This window comes from Orycteropus afer, unplaced genomic scaffold (genome assembly GCF_000298275.1).
Source record: "Orycteropus afer afer isolate SDZICR_OR568_19922 unplaced genomic scaffold, OryAfe1.0 scaffold00001, whole genome shotgun sequence".
NCBI classification, from domain to species: domain Eukaryota; kingdom Metazoa; phylum Chordata; class Mammalia; order Tubulidentata; family Orycteropodidae; genus Orycteropus; species Orycteropus afer.
Genome location: NW_006921588.1, coordinates 26144398 through 26166115, shown reverse-complemented (window position 1 = coordinate 26166115; position 21718 = coordinate 26144398). Strand labels below are relative to the sequence as shown.

Here is a 21718-nt window from a genome sequence, read left to right as displayed (position 1 = left end):
AATGACATGAGACAAAGTATATGTGAACTGCTGTATGGAAAGTGAATTTGCTCTGTAAATCTTCACCCAAATCACAATTAAAAAAAAAAAAATCTATTAAGAATTTGTGTGTACTGAAACTCACCATAACCAAACTTAATGGCAAACAAATGGGGGAAAAAAGTGTGTGACAAAAGATTGTTGTTGCTGTTATGTCCCGTCGCTGTGAGAAGGAGAATATTCAAAGGGAAAATGGACAAAAATATGAAAGGCAATTTACCAATGAAACGTTAACCAATAAATATGCAAAAATGTTCAGCTTTCCTATTTTTAACTCCTCCAAAACTTTTGGCCATTTGATAAAATGATACTCCAACGTTGGAGAAGCATGCAAAATCCTATACTCACCCAATGCTGAGGAAAGGGCATTTTTGCAGTACATATAAAAAGCTTTAAATAGTCACTCTTTAACCCAATATCTCTACCTTCAGTAAGTAATTCTGCATTAAGGAAAGAATTAAGAGACATGAACAAAGCTTTCTGTATTACAGAAAAATGAGAAATAACCAAAACACCCAACAAAAAAGAAAACTAGTTAAAATAAATGATGGAACATGCATACAACAATACTTACTAATGCAACCAAATAATCATATTGTAGAAAAGCACTGATGTGGGGAAATGCAAGCAATACATTGTTCAGCTGAAAAGTCATAAAGCTGTTGTATAGAGTCAATGGGTCTCTAGGTGGCACAAACAGTTCGCACTTGACTACTAACCTAAAGGCAGGCAGTTCGAACTCATCCAGTAGTACTAGAATAAAGGCCTGAGGATATGCTTCCATTAGGATTACAGCCAAGAAAACCCCATGCACAGTTCAACAATGTAATACAGGGGGCTGTCATGAGTCATAATGGGCTCTCAATAGCAAGAGATACGGGGGGGGGATTTTTTTTGTATATTTGAAGATAATCAATTTTATAAAAATGCTTAGTATGTAGTATGCACAGAAAAAAGACTGGAAAACTATATAGCAGAATTTATCAGTAAAACCAGTTGTGGTCATATCAATCCTGACTCATGGCAACCCCAGTATGTCAGAAAACTGTGCTCCGTGGATGATTTTTAGCAGCCGATAGCCAGGCCTTTCTTCCAAGGCAACTCCAAGCTTTTGTTTAGCAGCTGTTTGCATTAGCCATTTGCACCATCCGCGGACTCCAAATTGCAGAATAACAGTATATAATTTACCAGTTTTTCTGCCTGTGGGATTACTAATACATTCTTTTCCTATTTCTTTTCCAGGGCTTCCATGAATTTCTACAGCTGCTACTACTTTTTCCTTTGCTACATTTCTTCTCTTTTCTATTCTGATCATTTTTTACTTCCTGTCCCTATTTAAAAGGAGCTTTGATGCCACAGTGCCTTAAGCATTTGACGGTAACCAGAAGGTTGGCAGTTCAAACCCATGAGCCACTCTGCAGAAAGAAGCCGGGAGCAATCTACTTCTATAAAGATATACCGCCTCAGAAACCCAATGGGGGTTGCTGTGAGTTGTAAATGACTAGATGTCAGTGGGTTTGGGGTTGTTTTGGTCCATATTTAAGGAAGCTAAAAATTAATTTTTGTTTTTTTGGCAATTACTTGTATTTACCCAGAACCATCTATTTCTTTTAAAGTGTTGCAACTATTCTTTATAAAGTTTATCCTCCCAGAAATGTTAAGAACTGTTACCCATGAACCAATTCCTCATAAATCCCCCACCCCTTATTTCTTTGTTTTCAAGCTTGATAATCTGATGGTTGCTAAGACACTAACTCATTCTGAAAATAAAAGGAATGAACTTAATAGTTTACCTGGCCTTTCTTCTACAAACTGTATTTTTGGATAACCAAGTATCTTATGACAGGAAAGTTTTTTATGGAAGAATCACAGCTATAAACACAAAAGGAGTAAGAGATTTAGAAAGTAACCGTTTTGCAACCCTTAACAAAATAATGAGTCCGATGACAACAAGCAAAAGTTGCTGAGATTTGGGAGCACATCAAATGCAACACAGTCCTTGTTTGAATCCTAATGTGAACAAATCACCTCAAAAAGCACATTTTTTTAACCAATAGAGGAAAACTGAACACTGCCAGGATATTAATATTAAGGAATTACTGTAAACTTAGGGACTCTGTTTATGTAAAAATCCTTAATTTGAGTTCTCAAACTTTTTGATCTCTGGATCGCTTTGCTGCTGTTGTGTGCTGTCGAGTAAATTCCAACTCACAGCAACCCTGTAAGGAAGGCCAGAGTGTAACTGCCCCACAGGGTTTCCCACACTGAAATCTTTATAGGAACAGGCTGTCAGGTCTTATCTCCTGTGGGATGACTAGGTGGGTTTGAATCATAACCCTCAGATTCACAGCATAGTGCTTAACCACTGTGCCACCAGGGCTCCCGAGGATTACTTTAACAAATCACTAAGGACCTCAAAGAACTTTTACGTTTTTATGTTGTTGTTATGTGCCATCGAGTCGGACCTGACTCATAGTGACCCCTCCTTGAGTTTTGAGGCAGTATCACTACGAAGTAGACTGCCCCATCTTTCTTCCAAGGATTATACCTATTTCCAGAGACTGCAGGTAGCGTAAAGGGGGAAGGGAAAGTTTCACTATAAACTGCCCTTCTGGGGGTTCTGTGAGATGAATGTATAATATACATCAAACCTGGGTGAAAGAAATTTGGTGACTATGTGGTAAATATTTAAGTTTGATTGTGGTGATAGTTACATAACTATGCATTTCTCCAGGTGTTTAGAACAAAAATTTTACTAAAAAAGTCCACAACTGTACTGAAAAGGGTGAGCTTTATGTAAGTTATAAAAATTGGGGAGAATTTGTTTAAAAAATTAGAGTTTGAGTCCACTCAAAGGCATCCCACAATAAAGTCTTGGCAATCTACTTCCCAAAACTCAGCCACTGGAAACCCCTTGGAGCCCACCCCTACTCAAACACGCACAGGATAGAGAGAAGTCAAAGTGGACACCACAGCAACTGGCTTAATCAGTACTATTTTGACTTGACTATTCCTTCAAAATTTCTAGGACCATCCAAAAACAAACAAAACTCCACACGGCCTTTGTTCACTATATTAGAAGTCAAAACTGACAAACTTAAAAATATGTATTCAATTCATTCGCAATATCAATAAACATTAATATTGTTTTAGAAAAAAAACTATTTTCAAGTAAAAGTTGGAAAATTGACATTTGCAAACCTCTTTAAGATCTGGTATATCAGAAAATAGCCAGACTTTCCTATTTGCTTCGGCATTCAATCAATCTGTTGTATTATCAAACATCATGTGTCCTCTAGAAAATGCTACTGTACACTACTAGTGAGAATTGAAATAGACAAATAACCTCTTATTATTATTATGGAAATAATTTCAAGGTCACAGACCTCTATGGAAGGATCTCAGGGACCACAGGGGGCCCAGACCACACAAAGAGTAACTCCATTAATATTTTTGGGTAAAACTGTATCATGTGTGGAATTTGCTTTAAAATATTCCAAGCAAAAACAAAAATTTTAAATGGTGGGAATAGAGGAAAAAAGAACAACAAAATGTTAGTAACTGTTAAAGCTAGGAAGGGGATACATGAAGGTTCATGTGTCCTTTCCTAAACTGCTTTTGTGTATTTCTGAAATTCCGTATTTTACCTTTATCAGTTTACGGTCAGTTAAAACATCAATTTTTTATCCATTTCTGTGATCAGTTAGTTCGTGCACCCCACTTGATTTACTCTGAATCCATTTTTGTACTTAACTACTTGATCCTTTAATAATTATTTCAGTAAACTTCCTTGAATAATAAACTCTCAATCCTTGTACATTTTAAGGGTCTTTTCATTAAACCCTAACTTTTCAGTAGTAGTTTAGTAAGATACAGGATTCTGCATTGCTGGTTCTTTCCTCAGCACTTTGAAGATGTTATTCTTACCACCTTCTGGCGTATTTGTGGCTAAACTGTAGGTCTGTTATTTCTTTAATAATAATCTAGCTTTTCTCTGTGGGAACATTTAAGATTATCTTTCTCTTTAATTTCAATGTTAAGGCAGGGATGGACTTATTTTTACTTATCTTACTTGATATATGAAGTAAAATTTTGGTCTGTAGACTATTTCTTCAACACAAAATCCCAGCCATTATCTCATGAAATATTGTTTCTCTGCCATCACTCTATTCTTCTTCCAGTTACTATGCTGGCAGCTCTCAATCTGTATTCCATGTGTCTCAAGTACTCTATCTCCACTCTATTCTGGGTCAGTTCCTCAGTGTAGTATTACTATTCACTCATTCTCTTTTTCTATGGTCCAGTGTAAAGGTTATCATTTATACCCTCACTCTTCTCTCCCCCCCAAAAAAAACTGTATTTCATCTAAGACAATACTGATAATACCACATATCACTACCAGTAAAAACAAAAGAAATCACACTGACAGGAATCAGGGATGCATAGCCAATTACTGTAATTGCTCTACGTTGTACACCTGTAAAAAGTGGAAACGAAAGAAGTTGTATAATGTATTTACAACAACAACAAAAAGAGTAGCTGCGGAGGCTGTTTATGTACCACCAAACACCTCACAGGATTTGGTCCCTTGGTTTGGAGGTATATAGGGTCATAGTTTCATGGATACCCAAGTTAACTGGCCTAATAACATACTTAGTGCTTCTGTTCCACCTCCTAGCTCATTGCCTAGTGCCTGGAGTCTTAAAAGCTTGCAAGCAGTCATTCAAGGCACAACAACTGGTCCCTCAATTCATGAGGAAGAAAGAGAATAAGGAAGAAGAGGAAGATACGGAAGGTGTGGCTAAATGCGCCTCCTCCTTTGCCGTAAGACCAGAAGACTGAATGGTGCTTGGCTGCCATTACTGAACATTTTGATCGAAGATTCTACAGAAGAATCCTGATCAAAATGGGGAAAATGCGGAACATAATTGAAAATTCTCACAGACTCTCAACTCTCCGGAGCCACGGAGGCCAAATGGACCCTGAAACTATTACCCTGAGATAATCTTTAAACCTGAAACCAAAAATATCACCTAAAGTCTTCTTAAAATTGAACAAGTTAACTTAACCAGTATAAAAAGGTCTGCCTTGAGCATTATGCTCTTTTAAGATCTATCTATACAGGATCAAATCTACAACAGCAACTCAAAATATCAGGTAAGATCCTTAGAGGGCAGTGAGTTAATGTTAACAAGGTAAGAGTAACTCAGAAAAGGAGAATAAGGATGATTGCACAACTTGAAGAATGTAATTCATGTCACTAAATTGTACATACAGAAACTGCTGAATTGGTGTATGGTTTGCTATGTCTTATTTTCAATGACAACAAAATAAAGAAAATTTCTTTTTAAAATTTAAAAAATAAAGAATATTTAAAGAAAAAATCAACAACAACAACAAAAAGGCATTGCTCTAATTAAGCATGATGTGCCATGGATTGCAAGATGCACTTACTTCAGAAACATTAAATGTTAAACAATGTGTGCCAATGAAATGTATGCTTCTCATTTCCAGGATTCTGAGTGTTTCAATTTCATTATCTGCCTTTTCTTCCCCTTCTTTGTTGACCCTCCACTTTACCAAGCATGTTATCTTTCTCCAGGGAATGGTTTCTTCTGACAACATGGAGGGTCAACGAAGAAAGGGAAGGCCCTCAACAAAATGGATTGACACAGTGGCTGCGGCAATGGGCTCAGGTATAGAAGGATCATGAGGCTGGCAAAGGACCAGGCAGTGTTTTGGGTCGCTATGAGTTGGAGATGATTCAACGGCACCTGACAACTCAACAATACCTTTTCTTGTTTTACAATTTTTCCTATACATGCTACTGCTTCCTATATCTCACTGACAATTATAAAAACACTGATTTAAAGTCTTTTAAAAGATTTTTTTATTATCACTCTTCAAGCTGACATGAATTCATCTCCTAATATTAATACACTGTGCTTTCTTCGTTGTATTTTGGAATTTTAGTTTGCAGGCTCATCTTCAGCACAATTTTCCCTTTCTGTATTCACACCTCCATGTCTAGCAGTGTTGAAGTATCTCCAACAAGTCTCCTGGTTCCAATGAAGAACCAGGTCCTGTAGTGGCTTTAGACTATACTGATGTCCTACTTCTGTGTCCTCTTTACGTCTGTGCAAACATAGTTTCATTTAAGCCATACTTTTGGGTAAAAAACACCACCAACTATTTTCTTTCAAGGAGCTCTGGTAGTGTAGTGTTTAAGGCGCTTGACTGCTAACCAGAAGGCCAGTGGTCAAACCCACCAGCCACTCCTCGGAAGGAAGGTTGGGCAATCTACTTCCGTAGTGATACTGCCTCAGAAACCCAAGGAGGGATCACTATGAGTGGGGTCTGACTCGACGGCACATAACATCATCATTTTCTTTCAGCATCATTTTAACAAATAGGATCCCTACTCCAGACCTGGTTTTAAGTAGCAGATATGTCTCTGGATCTTTCCTCATGTATGGTACTTTTAATTTATATTAAAAAGCAATCAAATAGGATTATGATTATAAATATAAATACTAAAATACAGTATTTTGATCCTAACACACACAAAAAAGTAACCAATTAAAAATTTTACCAGATCTGTACTGCAGTATAATTACAACATGAAAAATGTACAGGTTTTATTCCTTTCAACATTAAATCTTTCCATGTTACTTCCATACCAAGCATGTACTACTTTTGTAACCAGACAAAACAAATTTCAATGAAGTACAGAAAATTATGAAGACTCAAAAATAAGAAGACATTGGAAAAATACTACATATCCACATTTTATCTTATCCTAGTCAGTTTCAAATACACAGCTGTAAGAGACAAAATAAAAATAAAATTACAGAAACAGAAGTTCTCTAAAACAGCATGCATTTCTCAGTAGGCCAGAAATGAATAGAAATATAAGCAGTGTGGCCTGGTGGGCTGTATATTCCAAAGAGGATAGGGATTTGGCTCCTAAGGGATAATGGCACTAAAAGTATCCCACAGAGTCAGAGATTCACTGCTTAAAACAGGGGCTGGAATAGGGTTTCTTTTTTTGTTAAAGGAAAGATAGAAGAGGCAGGGGAAAAAAGTCAATGAAATTAAGAACCCAAATAAAAATATCCCTTCTTTTTTTTTTTTTTTCAATTTATTACATTAATTCCTTATTTACCAAAAGTAAATGTGCAAACCAATGATATCAAATTATTTAATCATTTTAATCTGGGCATACTAGGCCTAATGAGCTCTGGTGGCATAGTACCTAAGGCATTTGACTGCTAACCAGAAGGCTGGTGGTTCAAACCCACCAGCTACTACACCTCAAAAGAAAGGTGAGCCAATGTACTTCCGTGGTGATACTGCCTCAGAAACCCAAGGAAGGGTCACTATGAGTCAGATCTGACTCTACAGCAGTGAGTTTGGTTTGGTTTATACTAGGCCTACTACACCCCAAAATAACTTACCATTCTTCTCACTAATTAAGACAGTATACCAATGGCTTCTTTTCCTATTACCCAATATGCCCAAAATGAAAATTTCCTGGGTTTTATTACTAAAAATGCTGTGTATCACCTAATATTTTTATTATCATTCATGTTAATTTTCACTTTCTTAAACTCCTACCACATTTTAATTGAGACAAAATTCAAATTTAGTGGCATACTGGAGTACCGGCAATCCCTGGGTTATAAACAAGATCCATTCCTAACTGTGTCTTTAAGAATTTGGAGGTCAGTTCAGACAGGTGCATACAATTCTTAATTAGAGCTCTGGTAGCATAGTGCCTAAGGCATTTGACTGCTAACCAGAAGGTTGGCGGTTCAAACCCACAAGCCGCTCCTTGGAAGGAAGGTTGAGCAATCTACTTCCACAATGATACTGCCTCGGAAACTCAAAGGAGGAATTACTGAGTCAGATGTGACTTGACGGTAATGAGTTCTGAGCACAAGAAAAGGGTTCTCTGGTGGTTTTTGGCATTTGGCTGCTAACTGGAGGGTCAGCGGTTCAACTCTACAAGCTACTCTATGGAAGAAAGATGGGGGCAATTTACTTCCACACAGATTTACAGCCTCAGAAACCCAACGGGGGTCACTATGAATTGGAACTGACTCGATGGCAGTAAGTTTGGATTTTTGGTTTTGAGTGCAAAAAAAGGCTTTGAGACTTTTTAATGATTTAAAAGCTACACACGCAGCAAGTGGTGTGATGAAGAATGTATTGTATGGGTTGCTTTGAGTGCTCCAAAGTGAGGGCTAATTTACGTAACGTTAAAGCAGGACTTCAAAGATGGCAGCCAATGCATTCAATATTTTGAATGTGCACGGCTCACCACAATCCTGCCAATAATCCAATCTCACATATCAGACTCCTGAAAGGGCTCACTCACTACACCAAGTCACCCACTTCAGGGCTTCAAATGTAATTTTTCCCATTCCAGGTACCATGATGAATCCATCAAATTATAAAAATTCAGGTCTGTTCCAGTTTCACTTCATTGTTGTTGTTGTTGTTATGTGCCGTCAAGTCAGCCCTGACTCATAGCGACCCCTCCTTGGGTTTCCAAGGCAGTATCACTACGGAAGTAGGATTGCCCAACCTTCCTTCCGAGGAGTGGCTGGTGGGTTTGAACCGCCAGCCATCTGGTTAGCAGGCAAGTGTCTTAGCCACTATGCTACCAGAGCTCCCTTCTTTGGCCATGACTTAACCTGCTTGAAGCTCTGCATTCAAGGGCAAGTAGGAATTGTCTGATGTTCATAACCCATGGACTGCCTTTACCGGTATACCTCCTTTTATTGCATACCTCACTTTCTTATGCTTCGCAAATGCTGTATTTTTACAGATGAAAGGGTTGTGGCAACCATGCATCAAGCAAGTCTATCAGCACCATTTTTCCAAGAATACGTGGCTCACTTCATGCGTCTGCGTCACATTTTGCAATTTTCCACGGTATTTCAAACTTTTTCCTAATGCTATTGGACACAACCGATTACAGTAATAGTGTAAACATAGCTTTTATATGCACTGGGAAATAAATTATAGTAACTAGCTTTATTGTGATATTTGCTTTATCATGGTGGTCTGGAAACAAACCCACAATATCTGGAGGTATGCCTATACTTCTTTATCTTTCCTTGACACCATTCAATAACTACTTAAAATTCCACTTTGTATTTGATTCAGACATTGTTTCTATTTTTGTAGGGTTTCAAAATACTGCACTATACTGAACCCCTTGTTGTTGTTGTTATGTGCCATCGAGACGGACCCAACTCATAGCAACCCCTCCTTGGGTTTCCGAGGCAGCATCACTATGGAAGTAGATTGCCCCATCTTCCTTCTGAGGAGTGGCTGGTGGGTTTGAACCGCCAGCCTTCTGGTATCAACAACATACTGAAGCCCTTAGAACAACTTAATTTCAGGACCAACATAAATCCATAATATCATAAATAAATACCCTAGAGATGTTCTCACTGGTGATTGCAATACAAAAGTTGGAAACAAAGAAGAATCACTGGTAGTTGGAAAATATGGTGAGAAATAATGCTGGAGACTGCATGACAGAATTTTCTAAGACCAACGACTTATTCATTGCAAATACCTTTTTTTAACAACACAAACAGCGGCTATACACATGGACTTCACCAGATGGAGCACACAGAAATCAGATCAACTGTATCTGTTGCGAGAAGTTCAGTATCTTCAGCCAAAACAAGGACAGGTGCTAACTGTGGAACAGACCATCAACTGCTCATCTGCAAGTTCGAGTTGAAGCTGAAGACAATTAAAACAAGTCCACAAGAGCCAAAATACCTTGATTATATTCCTTCTGAATTTAGAGACTATCTAAAGAATAGATCTGATGCACTGAACACCAGTGACTGAAAACGAGAGGAACTGTGGGATGACATCAAGAACATCATCCATGAAGAAAGCAAAAAACCATTAAATAGACAAGAAAGCAAGCAAAGACCAAAATGAATGTCAAAAAGACACTCTGAAACTTGCTCATGAAAGGAAAGTAGTTAGAGCAAATGGAAGAATTGACAGGATAAAAGAGCTAGACAAATGATCTCAAAGAGCAGCACGAGAAGACAAAGTCAATTATTATTATCAAGTAATGTGCAAACACCTGGAGCTGGAAAACCAAAAGGGAAGAAAATGCTCAGCATTTCTCCAGCTAAAACAACTGAGGAAAAAATTTAAGCCTCAAATTGTAATGGTGAAAGATTCCACAGGCAATATGTTGAATGATGCAGGAAACATCAAAAGTAGATAGAATACACAGTCACTGTTGTTGTTGTTGTTGTTTGCCGTCGAGTCGGCCCTGACTCATTGAGACCCCTCCTTGGGTTTCCAAGGCAGTATCGCTACGTAAGTAGGATTGCCCAACCTTCCTTCTGAGGAGTGGCTGGTGGGTTTGAACCGCCAGCCTTCTGGTGAGCAGTCAAGTGCCTTAGGCACTATGCTACCAGAGCTCCTACACACAGAGTCACTATACCAAAAAAATTGGTACGACCCCTCCTTGGGTTTCCGAGGCAGTATCACTACGGAAGTAGACTGCCCAACCTTCCTTCTGAGGAGTGACTGGTGGATTTGAACTGCCAGCCTTCTGGTTAGCACTCAAATGCCTTAGGCAAATACACTACCAAAGCTCCTGTTAGTTAGTTAGTTAGTTAGCTATTCCAGGAGGTGGCATATGATCAAGAACCAATGGCAATGAAGGAAAAACTTGAAGCTGTCCTGAAGGAATTGGCAAAAAACAAAGCTCCAAGAATTGATGGAACACCCACTGAGATGTTTCAACAAACGGATGCCATGCTGGAGGCACACACTTGGCAATGTCAAGAGATTTAGAAGACAGCTACCTGGCCAACCAACTAGAAGAGATCGTATTTGTTCCCATTCCAAAGAAAGGTGATCCCACAGAACGTGGAAATTATCAAACAATATCATTAATATCTCACACAAGTAAGATCTTACTGAAAATAATTAAAAAGCGGTTACAGCAGTATATTGACAGAAAACTTCCAGAAATGCAAGCTGGATTCAGAAGGGGACGTGGAGCAAGGGATATCATAGATGATGTCAGATGGATCTTGGCTGAAAACAAAGAATACCAGAAAGATGTTTACTTGTGTTTTATTGACTATGCAAAGGCATTCAATTGTGTGGATGATAACAAACTGTGAATAACATTAAGAATGGGAATTCCAGAACATTTAATTATACTCATGATAATTAATTATAATTAATTAATGATAACCTGTACCTTGACTAGGAGGCTGCTGTTTGAAGAGAACAAAGGGATACTGTGCGGTTTAGAATCAAGAAGGGATTGTATCAGAGTTGTATCCTTTCACCATACCTACTCAATCTGTATGCTGAGCAAATAATCAGAGAAGCTGGACTATATGAAGTACATGGCATCAGGATTGGAGGAAGGCTCATTAACCACCTGAGATAGGCAGACGACATAACTCTGCTTGCTGAAAGTGAAGATGACTTGAAACACTTAATGATGAAGATTGAAGACTACAGTCTGCAGCATGGACTATACGTCAATATAAAGAAAGCAAAAACCCTCACAACTGGACCAATAAGCAGTATCATGATAAACAGAGAAAAGATTGAAGTTGCCAAGGACTTCATATTGCTTAGTTCTATACAATCAACGCCAACGGAAGCAGCAGTCACTACATCACCAGACGTACCGCACTGGGCAAATCTGCTGAAAAAGACTTCTTTCAAGGGCTGAAGAGCAAATATATCTTCTGGAAGACTAAGGTGCACCTAACCCAAGCCATGGTATTTTCAATTGCCTCACATGCATGTGAGAGCTAGACAAGGAAGCTGGCATAAGGAAGACCAAAGAAGAGTTGATGCTTTTGAGTTGTGGTGTTGGCAAAGAATGCTGAAAGTACCATGGACTGCCAGAAGAATTAACAAATCTGTCCTGGAAGAAGTACAGCTGGAATGCTCCTTGGAAGTGAGAATGGCCAGACTTCATCTCACCTACTTTTGGTCAGAGGGACCATTCTCCAGAGAAAGATGTCATGCTTGGTAAAGTGGAGGGTCAACAAGAAAGGGGAAGGTCCTCCACAAGATAGACTAACACAAGTGGCTTCAGCGATGGGCTCAGGTACAGTAGGGATCATGAGGCTGACACAGGACCAGATGATGTTTAGTTCTGTTGTGCGTAAGGTTGCTATGAGTCGGAGACGACAATGGTGTATAACAACAGAGATGTTTTCAACATGTAATTCCCTAACTTTACACAAGCGTTAAGAAACTGGCTTTTAAAAACTATTTGCTAGAGTCTGTCACTATACCAGATGTTCTCACCCTTTTTTGGTCTCTTACTCCTTTAAACTCTTAAATATTACTGAGGTTCCCAAAGAGCTTTTGTTCATTTAGGTTAATCAGGTAATTCTTGTTATTCTCTGCAATTATATTATAAAGTTGTCATGAGTACTAATTTAGCAGTAGTGAACCACTGCTCCTAGGGTCCTGGAAATATCTGGCCACAATATTTTAATCAACCAATCAATATATAACCTTGTTTTACGTATGTTTCAGTTTAAAGACACCTTATTTAATGTATACTATTAATTCATTAGCATTACAATCTCACAGCCAACAGTATTATAATTCATGCCTGAACAAAGCTTACCTAGTACGTGTTATTTTTTCCACAAAGCACATCAAAGCCTTCTTAGGACCACCACTAGACAGCAGCAGTTCAGTACAATATTTGGGGTCATTTTAAACAGAAAAATCACCAAAAACAAGCACAAAAACGAGAAATGTAGCACTAAATATTCTGCAAACAGGACACTTATTTATAGTATGAGAGCTCAAACAAGAAGGCAGAACTTAGCTTTGTTCAACCCTGGCTGAGAAAGTGCATGTCAGGGGGCTCAAATTTTTACCACTCCTATGTCTGCAAATGACCATGAAAACATCTCAAGTATTGATTTGGGGGCTACAGATAAATTTTGGTGAGTAGATAAATTCACAATATGGAACCCCCAAATAGTTAGGATCTACTTATCAATATTCACCATACTAGGAACTATAACAGAAATTTTAAATCTATTAATTCACTTAAACATAAATCCATTACATGTGAATGTAAGAATGTAATTAACATTTTATGAAGTAACATCTTAGTATTACTATGAAACCCATTTTGACATCAAGGACCTCTGAAGAGGATCCCAGAGACCCAAAGACTACACTACTCATTCCCCCCAGAACTGTTGCTCTAAACCATACTTCTGAAGGCTCAAAAACAGTAACAGGATTTCTAAATCCAGATATAAAACATAGTAACTATTCCCCAAAACAAAAAAATTTAATAAGGCAATGTTTTACATTTTTGCAAATCTTTTTTTAATGACTAAGTTATTAAAGACAGCTGGAAACTCATATCTGCTTCTGCAGTTAAACTTTTACAATTTATGATTTAGGTTGTAATACATAAAAAAGTATCTAGGTCACAAAGATATATAGTTGAAAAAGAGAGAAATAATTCAATAGCCTCTTCAACCAATTGTGGTTATTGTTCTCTGATACTACACTAAATGTGACAAATAGCAATTTCTTAAAGGTCAGTTGCAATGTGGAATTTGAAACTTTATCAGTAAACCTGCCATACTCTCTTATTGGCCTATCTTGGCTTTGAATAATTTCAATGCATAATTTTGTAGCATAAATAAACTTTTGAAAAATATTTATTCACTGAGTTATACAGTTCCTCCAAATGTTCATACATTTCATTAAAATATCAAAAAAATCCTATTTGTTAGTATCACCACTCATCTCACAAAAGGAGTTAAATATCAGGAAGCTAACAAATTCATAGTATTAGTCACATTTTCTAAATTCTTATTTTCATTTAAAAGATGAAATTTTATCATTGGCAGCAAATATTATCAGTTTTATTTTTCCTCTTTCAGTGAAAAACTTCATTTTTTTTTTGAGAAAATATATCTGTCATTTAAATGCCTGAGTCTCAATAACCAGTTTGTCAGATGTTCTTCCAAGTAAAAACAGCATTCCATGAAAACAGTATCTAGTTGCTTTTACAACTCACATCTAATAGAAGTGCACAATTCAAGGAAAAAAAGTGTTTTTCAAAGGCAATTATCTTATTTCAGTATGCAAAGTACTTTATTAAAAAGACATGCAGCAGGAAATGCAAATCAAAATCACAGTAAGATAACTCTGCACCCCTAGCATGGCTAGAATAAAAAAGATGGACAGTAACAAGTATTGGTGGAGATAAAGAAAAATTTGAACCCTCATAAATTGCTGGTAGGAATGTAAAATGGTACTCAATTTAGAAAACAGTTTGGCAGTTCCTCAAAGTTAAATAAAAGTAAAGAGTTATCATGTGATCCAGCAGTTTCACTACGAGGTATATGCCCAAGAGAAATGAAAATGCATGGTAACGCAAAAAATTGTACACAAAGGTTCATAGCAGCATTATTCATAATAGTCAGAAAGTATAAAACCACCCAAATTTCCATTAATTGTGGACAAATAAAGTGTGGTGTATACATAAAGAACCACTGATATTAGTTATCTATAAAAAGGAATAGTATACTTATACATACATTCTACAACATGGATGAACCTTGGAAACATTATGCTAAAAAAAAGAAGTTGGACACCAAAAACCACATACTGTATGATTCGATTCCATTTACATGAACTGTCCAGAAAAGACAAATCCACAGACACAGAAAGCAGTTCACTATTTCTACAGGACAATAGCAGAGGGAATGGGAAATTTGACTACTAGCAGGTATGAAGTTTCTTTTTGGGGTAATAAAAAATGCTCTAAAACTAGATGTGATGGTTGCACAACTCTACTATACTAAGAACTGCTGAATTTCAGTATACTTTAAAGGGTGAATTTTATGGTATGTGACTTGTATCTCAATAAAACTATTTTTAAAAATACAACATTCAAGGGTCTAGAATTAATAACATTTTACTTGTTCACCAAGGATATTCTTTGGTGAAACTGGCATTGTTTGAACTGTAAGTACACAGACATGAAGAACACCACAATTACTGATACCGCTTGGTGCCACTGCCTTGATTCATGCTAAGACACCAGCAGTTTTATCCACCATTGCTTTTGAACACTAGTGCAAATGTGAACAGTGAAAAAATAAGGTAACATCTTAGTATTACTATGAAACCCGTTTTGACTTCAATGACCTCTGAAGAGGATCTCAGAGACCCAAAGACTACACTCCTCATCCCCCCCAGGACTGTTGCTCTAAACCATAGCTTCTGAAGGCCCAAAAACAATAATAGGATTTCTAAATCCAGATATAAGACTCTAGGACAATTCCAATGGTCTAAACATTATTACAGATTTCTCAACATTCCTCCCAAAAAAGAAAATATTTAAGCAGTGATAGGTGTTATTTTAATAAACTCAAGTGTTCCAGTTAAATAGTTTTAATAACTTCCACTTTCGTGGAAGGCTAAAATGGTACAAACTCTACAAAAACCCAAACATGAAGCAAAATAATGAAAGTAATAAAGTTCAGGATATAGTATATAACAAAATACACAACAAAATGTTATCTACACAAGTTAACATTTATAGGGCAAAAAAAGGCATCTCTTTCCAAGTTTTAGTACTTAATTCTTAAACAACATTCAAATAGATTACTTAAATTTCTACTTATGTTATCAACTGAAATACTGCTAGCACAGCTAAGCATAATGCCCCCTAAATACTAATAAGAATAAACTATTACAGAATCAAAGAATTTTAGCTCTAGAAGGGCCCTAGATATAGTTCCCATTTTACATGATTGGGAAACTGAGGTCACAAAAGAAAATAATTGTTTGGCCAAAAATCACATAGCTGAGGCAGTGTAAGCAGTCTTTTACTCCCAATGTCTGTTTTCACTATGCCAACCTGATTCTCCAAATCTATAAAATATTTAATCCACATCACACCAGTGCCAACCAAGACACCCTAAATGCCAAATAAAACTTTAGTAATGCTTGATAATACTAATCAGATGTATTAATATAAAATTGGTAAGGGGAAAATGGTAAATGTAATTGGACTAATAGGGTAACACTAGTCTTCAACATCAAAAATTCCAAACTTTCAATGGAAAACAATTTGGAAGATCCTTTGATGTCAACTTTCATACAAACACTGGGAAACATATCATCACTTCTGAAAGACATCCAGATGCTGATAAAACATCTAAAGCAAAAAATTCCCCTACATGCTACCAAATCATTCAATTTACCAATGGCATGACATGACTTAAGACACACAAAGTATGCTTTTCTAATAAATCTTGTGTTAAAATAGACATACCTGCAGGACTGTCAGCGTTCTCTCCTGGATGTAGCTGTATACCAGTAGAATCTATAGAGTTTACTGTAACTGTCTGCAGATTTGGCAACTGACCAGTGCTTAGACTAACTGGAGTTGAAGTCAAGGCTCCACCTGCTGCAACTTGACCAAGCGTGAGCGTCTGAACAGGTGTCAAAGTTATTTGTTGGGCAGCAGTATTCTGTATTTGCAAATTCTGCAAGTTCTGGACCCCTTGTACTTGAAATGTTTGCCAAGTTATCTGTCCAGAAGGGGTCACTGTCTGTGCCTGAATTAAAAAGGTTCCTGGATTCAGCTGCAACTGAAGATTTTGCAAAGCCTGTTGTGATATATTCTGACCACTGGCTTGCACACCATGGATTGTCTGTGGTGTAATACCTTGCACAATTTGGGCTTGACTGGTTGGCTGCTGAGACTCTTGAAGCTGTAGATGTTGTACAATAGGCTGTGCTGTAGAAACCTGAATATTCTGAGCCTGTGTCTCTTCAGAAACAGGCGACTGGATATAATTTCCCTGAAGATCTGAAGAATGCACTTGCCCACTAGAAGTGGTCAAGCTATTTGTATTTTGTTGTAATATACCTGTACTATCTATAGTAACAGGCAACTGTGATGAAGATGAAGTTGGCACAAATAAATCTGTATCAGTATTAGTTTCATTAATATCGGGAGAAACACGCTCACCAGTCCTTTCTGAATTGTCTGAACTATCCATAGCTTGTCCTGTGTTTATCAAATGTCCATCGGCATTAATGCCTGCAGTCATTGTCTGAGAACTGCCAGAGAGTCCCAAAGAATCTAGATCGACACTATTGATTGGTACAAAGGTAATATTTCCTGGCAGACCAAGAGGCACATTAGCAACTACTTGGGTTTGGCCAGGAAAAGATGAACCACCAATTGCAACTCCCTGAACCTGAACCTGACCAGTCTGTGGTATGAGATCCTGAATATTACCAGGAGGTGTTCCAGAGGCAAGTAGAGTTTGATTAGAGCCAGGAATGATCTGAATTTGACCACTTTCTTGATTTATACCCCCATTATCTGAAGAGCCTGTGAAACCAATCTGAACCTGCTGACCATCTGATGACTGTATCTGTGGTATTACTTGATATTGAACATTAGACACTGTACCATTTGATGACTCTGATCCTGGTGCAACTGAAAATATTTGTTGATTCTGCAAATTCTGAAGGGGAAGGACATACTGCCCACTTGAAGTAGCAGCACTTGGGATCTGTACTAGATTACCAGCTTCATCTTTTATGGTCGTAGGTGTGGCTGACAAAACCTCCCATCGATTTGGTGCTCCTCCTAACTGTGCAGAAGCCAAATCACCTGTCTGGATGAAGAAAACAAAAAATGTTATGGGACATATTTGTGGTATGTTTAAAAAAACTAACCCTCAAAAAATTCTGAAAACTGGTATAAATCCTACTACCTAAAAATAAATGTCATCTTAATAACACAACCAAGTTCAAATATAGAAGCAGTGATATACAATCTACAAAAATGATCACTTCTAGTTTTGCTAATTACTACAAAGATAATCCATCTGAATCCTATTTGAACAGGAAAATAATCTCAATCAGAATATTCTCTGCTTTACAATCACAAACTTATCTTTTAATTCTTGATCTATGATTACTAATGGCATACAGTTTTAAGGGAAAAAAAAAAGGGGGATGAAAGTGGCTAGAAGATTACAGACAGCTCAAACCAAATTGTACCTTAACTACTGGAGGAAGTTCAAAAACTATGCAACTCTCTAAAAATGTATCACTAATCAGGTGCATTACATTTACATACAAAGAAGAAACATTATTCGTGCAGTTTCCAAGTTAAAAAAATAACAAAATAATATCATTGCTATAAAAATGAAATCAAATCATTAAAGCTACTTTTTTTATGGCTGGTATTAATATACTCTAAACTCACGGCTAGGAGTTACTCCATTAGCAAGCTATCAACTCTCTCTACTTTTCCCATGAACTACTAGAAAAAAACGAGTCTTTAAAATAATTTGAATGACGAAAGGTTTTTGCTCTAGGACTGCATGGCAAAGTTGCCCCATCTGAAAGGATTTTCTAGTAACTGAAAGGTGGAGGATAGGGACTGTGGCTTTACCTTCTACTCTTAAGTTTGTATCAGAATACTAGGCTATACATTTTTTGCCTTCTGGGACCTGCTAAGACCAATGTCACTGTAGTGGTTTTTTTTTTTTTTTTAAAAAGGGACAAAATAACAGTAATCTAAAATGTGTGCTTCTTTTATATGCCTAATACCATGGTAGGTATTACAAGATTGTATCACTCCTTAAAACAATTCTATGAGGTGTTACTACTATCCCCATTTCACCGGTAAGAAAACTGAGGGACAAGATCACATATCTATCAAATGGTCAAGATAACATTTAAAATCAGACCAAACTTAACTCCAGAACCAAGGCCCTTAACCATTGTACCATATTTGTCTCCACTAAAATGGGGTTAAATACAAGGGGAATGATACCCACCATGAATAACTATCAAAATAAAGCCAATCCTGTTCTACTTCTAACTAGGCCTATCTGATTTCCTGGAACTTTACACATATCACTGCTGTTGTTGTTGTTACGTGTTGTTGTTGTTACGTGCTGTCGAGTCAGACCCAAATCATAGCGACCCCTCCCTGGGTTTCCGAGGCAGTAACGCTACAGAAGTAGATTGCCCCATCTTCCTTCCAAGGAGTGGCTGGTGGGTTTGAACAGCCAGCCTTCTGGTTAGCAGTCAAGTGCCTTAGGCACTATGCTACCACAGCTCCCTTACATATCACTAGACAGTTAATATAAATGTATCTAACCCAGTATTCTCAACCTAGCATCCATGACTGGGTCTCAAGAGATCTATAAATCCTCTGAAACAGACCAACTTTTTGAGGAAGTACTAAAGGGGAAGGGGATCATCTAAGGCTTCATCATAGTCTCACAGGGGTCTGTTCTCCCAACATAAACCATTCCACAGAGTTTAATATAAATATTATAGAAACAAAAGACTTTAAATATTATAGATATAAAAGACTTTAAAAGTTTATTAAGGAAATTCACCACGTGATTTTCATATAGACCCATAGTTCGAAAGTTTGTATTTCAATGGATGAACCAGTTTAATAACTCAATTCAAACATTAAAATATATCTGCCAAGATTCAATAACGATGTAAATAAAACCATGAGACACACAATCTATGTTCAAACAGTTCATGTTCTACCCAAGCTGAGTTACACATACATGCTAACACAATGTGAAAAGTGGCATAAAACTAGCCATTTGATCACAGACGAGCTATTTCATGGAGTCTTAGAATAAAATTTTAAAAATTCAATGTGGGAAGTTAAGAAATAGGGATAGACAGGGAAAAACATTAATAAAGATATGGTAAAAATATCATCAAAGACAAAAAAAAAAAACCTAAAGGATAATACACAGTTTGACACTGAAGAGGATCCAAAAGAGAATGAAATTCTCAGAAGTAATAGGAAAGAGGACTAAACATTTATATCAGGGCCTGCAAATGGTTTCACAGATTCCAAGGAGTATGGGTTTTCTTTCATTCTGCAGATAGTGAATAAAAGTTTTAACAGGTTTTTAAGCAACTGAACAGTATAAATCAGCTCTGTGTTTTTATAAAGATAGGTAAACTAAAGCCCAGTACAAGAGACTAAAAACAAGCTAAAGAGACTACCAAACCAAGACCAAACACACTGCTGTCAGGTCAGACCCGACTCATAGCGACCCCTCCTTGGGTTTCCCAGGCAGTATCACTATGGAAGTAGATTGCCCAACCTTCCCTCTGAGGAGTGGAAGGAGGGGTTTCCCAGGCAGTATCACTATGGAAGTAGATTGCCCAACCTTCCCTCTGAGGAGTGGCTGGTGGGTATGAACCGCCAGCCTTCTGGTTAGCAGTCAAATGCCTTAGGCACTACGCCACCAGAACTCCTTAAGAGACTGCAGGCAGAGAAAATGTAGAACCCAGTACAAATGCCTAAGCCTAAACTAAAACAGTAATCCATTTTTTAAATACAGATAATTAAAATAAGGCACCAGACATTAGTCACATGACATTCTTTAACTTCCATCTGGTATAAAAACCACGTTTAAGTCACCTTTCCCAATACAATAGTAACAATTAGCATTTCATTTCAGCCTCTTGGAATTGTAAGTAAACTAAAGATATTTAAATCTATACATTAAACTTTATATTAAAATCTTCACTTAAGAATTACTTAAATCCAATCCTCAGCTGCTTCTGGAGGTTGTTTATCTTTTGAAACTCTATTATTGAATCTTTTCTGACCAGCATTAAATTTACAACTATTCAATTTACAACCAAGAACAGAGTATCTCATACACACACCAATTTTACAATGCTGTCATTGTGTTACTTTTTCTTCCTTTTAAAAATAGTCAAATTTATGGTATCCAATTTTTTTTTCCCAAAAACAGCAGTAAGGGCAGATTATGATGGCAGATTAAAATCTCAACCTGTAATGAACATCTTAAGAGAGTCCTTGAAATAAGTCCAACTACTCAAATGACAAGTCTAATTAACTGCTACCCAAAAGTTGCCCTTTCTCCACAGGCTAAGTTAAAATATAGTACCATTCTCCCCAGCACTGCAGGTTACTGACTGAAGAAAAATCCCCAGGACAAAATGACATTTTGAACTTTTTTTGAATAACCCTAGAAACATGTTTTTTAAAATATTTATGAAGCATAAGCTTGAGAGGGAAAAAAGAAAAAGTAACAGATAAGATAAAAAAGAAAATTCAGGCAAGGAAAAAGATTCTCTTTTGTGAGTTAAATCTGCAATTATAAAAAATTTATACTAAATATCAGAAATATGAAAAATGGAGCAAGGAAAAAAACTGAATCAGAAAACCAGGTGTTTATGATTTAAACTATGAAAGGCGGTGCAGGGTATTGTTATACTATAGCAAAAAGTTTTAGTTCTATACAGGGAAGAGGTAACCATCAGGTGAAGTAGACGGGGAGCTGTTGCACTGGGGTAAATTGTAGTCAATGTCATGAGACAAAGTGTGTGAGCTGCTGTATGGAAAGTGAATTTGCTCTGTAAACTTTCACCCAAATCACATTTTTTAAAAAAAATTATATACACACACACACACACCCCTACCTATATATACATGGGAGCTCTGGTAGTGTAGTGCCTTAGGCACTTGACTGCTAACTAGAAGGCTGGCAGTTCAAACCCACCAGGCACTCCTCAGAAGGAAGGCTGGGCAATCTACTTCTGCAGTGACACC

General features: G+C 37.2%; 1 protein-coding gene across 1 annotated transcript in view; it reads right to left on the bottom strand.

Moving 5' to 3' along the window:
• Window positions 1-21718, bottom strand: part of SP3 (Sp3 transcription factor) — a 65015-nt gene that overhangs the window by 37909 nt on the left and 5388 nt on the right. The window contains exon 4 of the mRNA XM_007940871.2: window positions 16397-17756. Coding sequence (XP_007939062.1) covers window positions 16397-17756 — 1360 coding nt within the window. The remainder of the gene's footprint in view (window positions 1-16396; window positions 17757-21718) is intronic.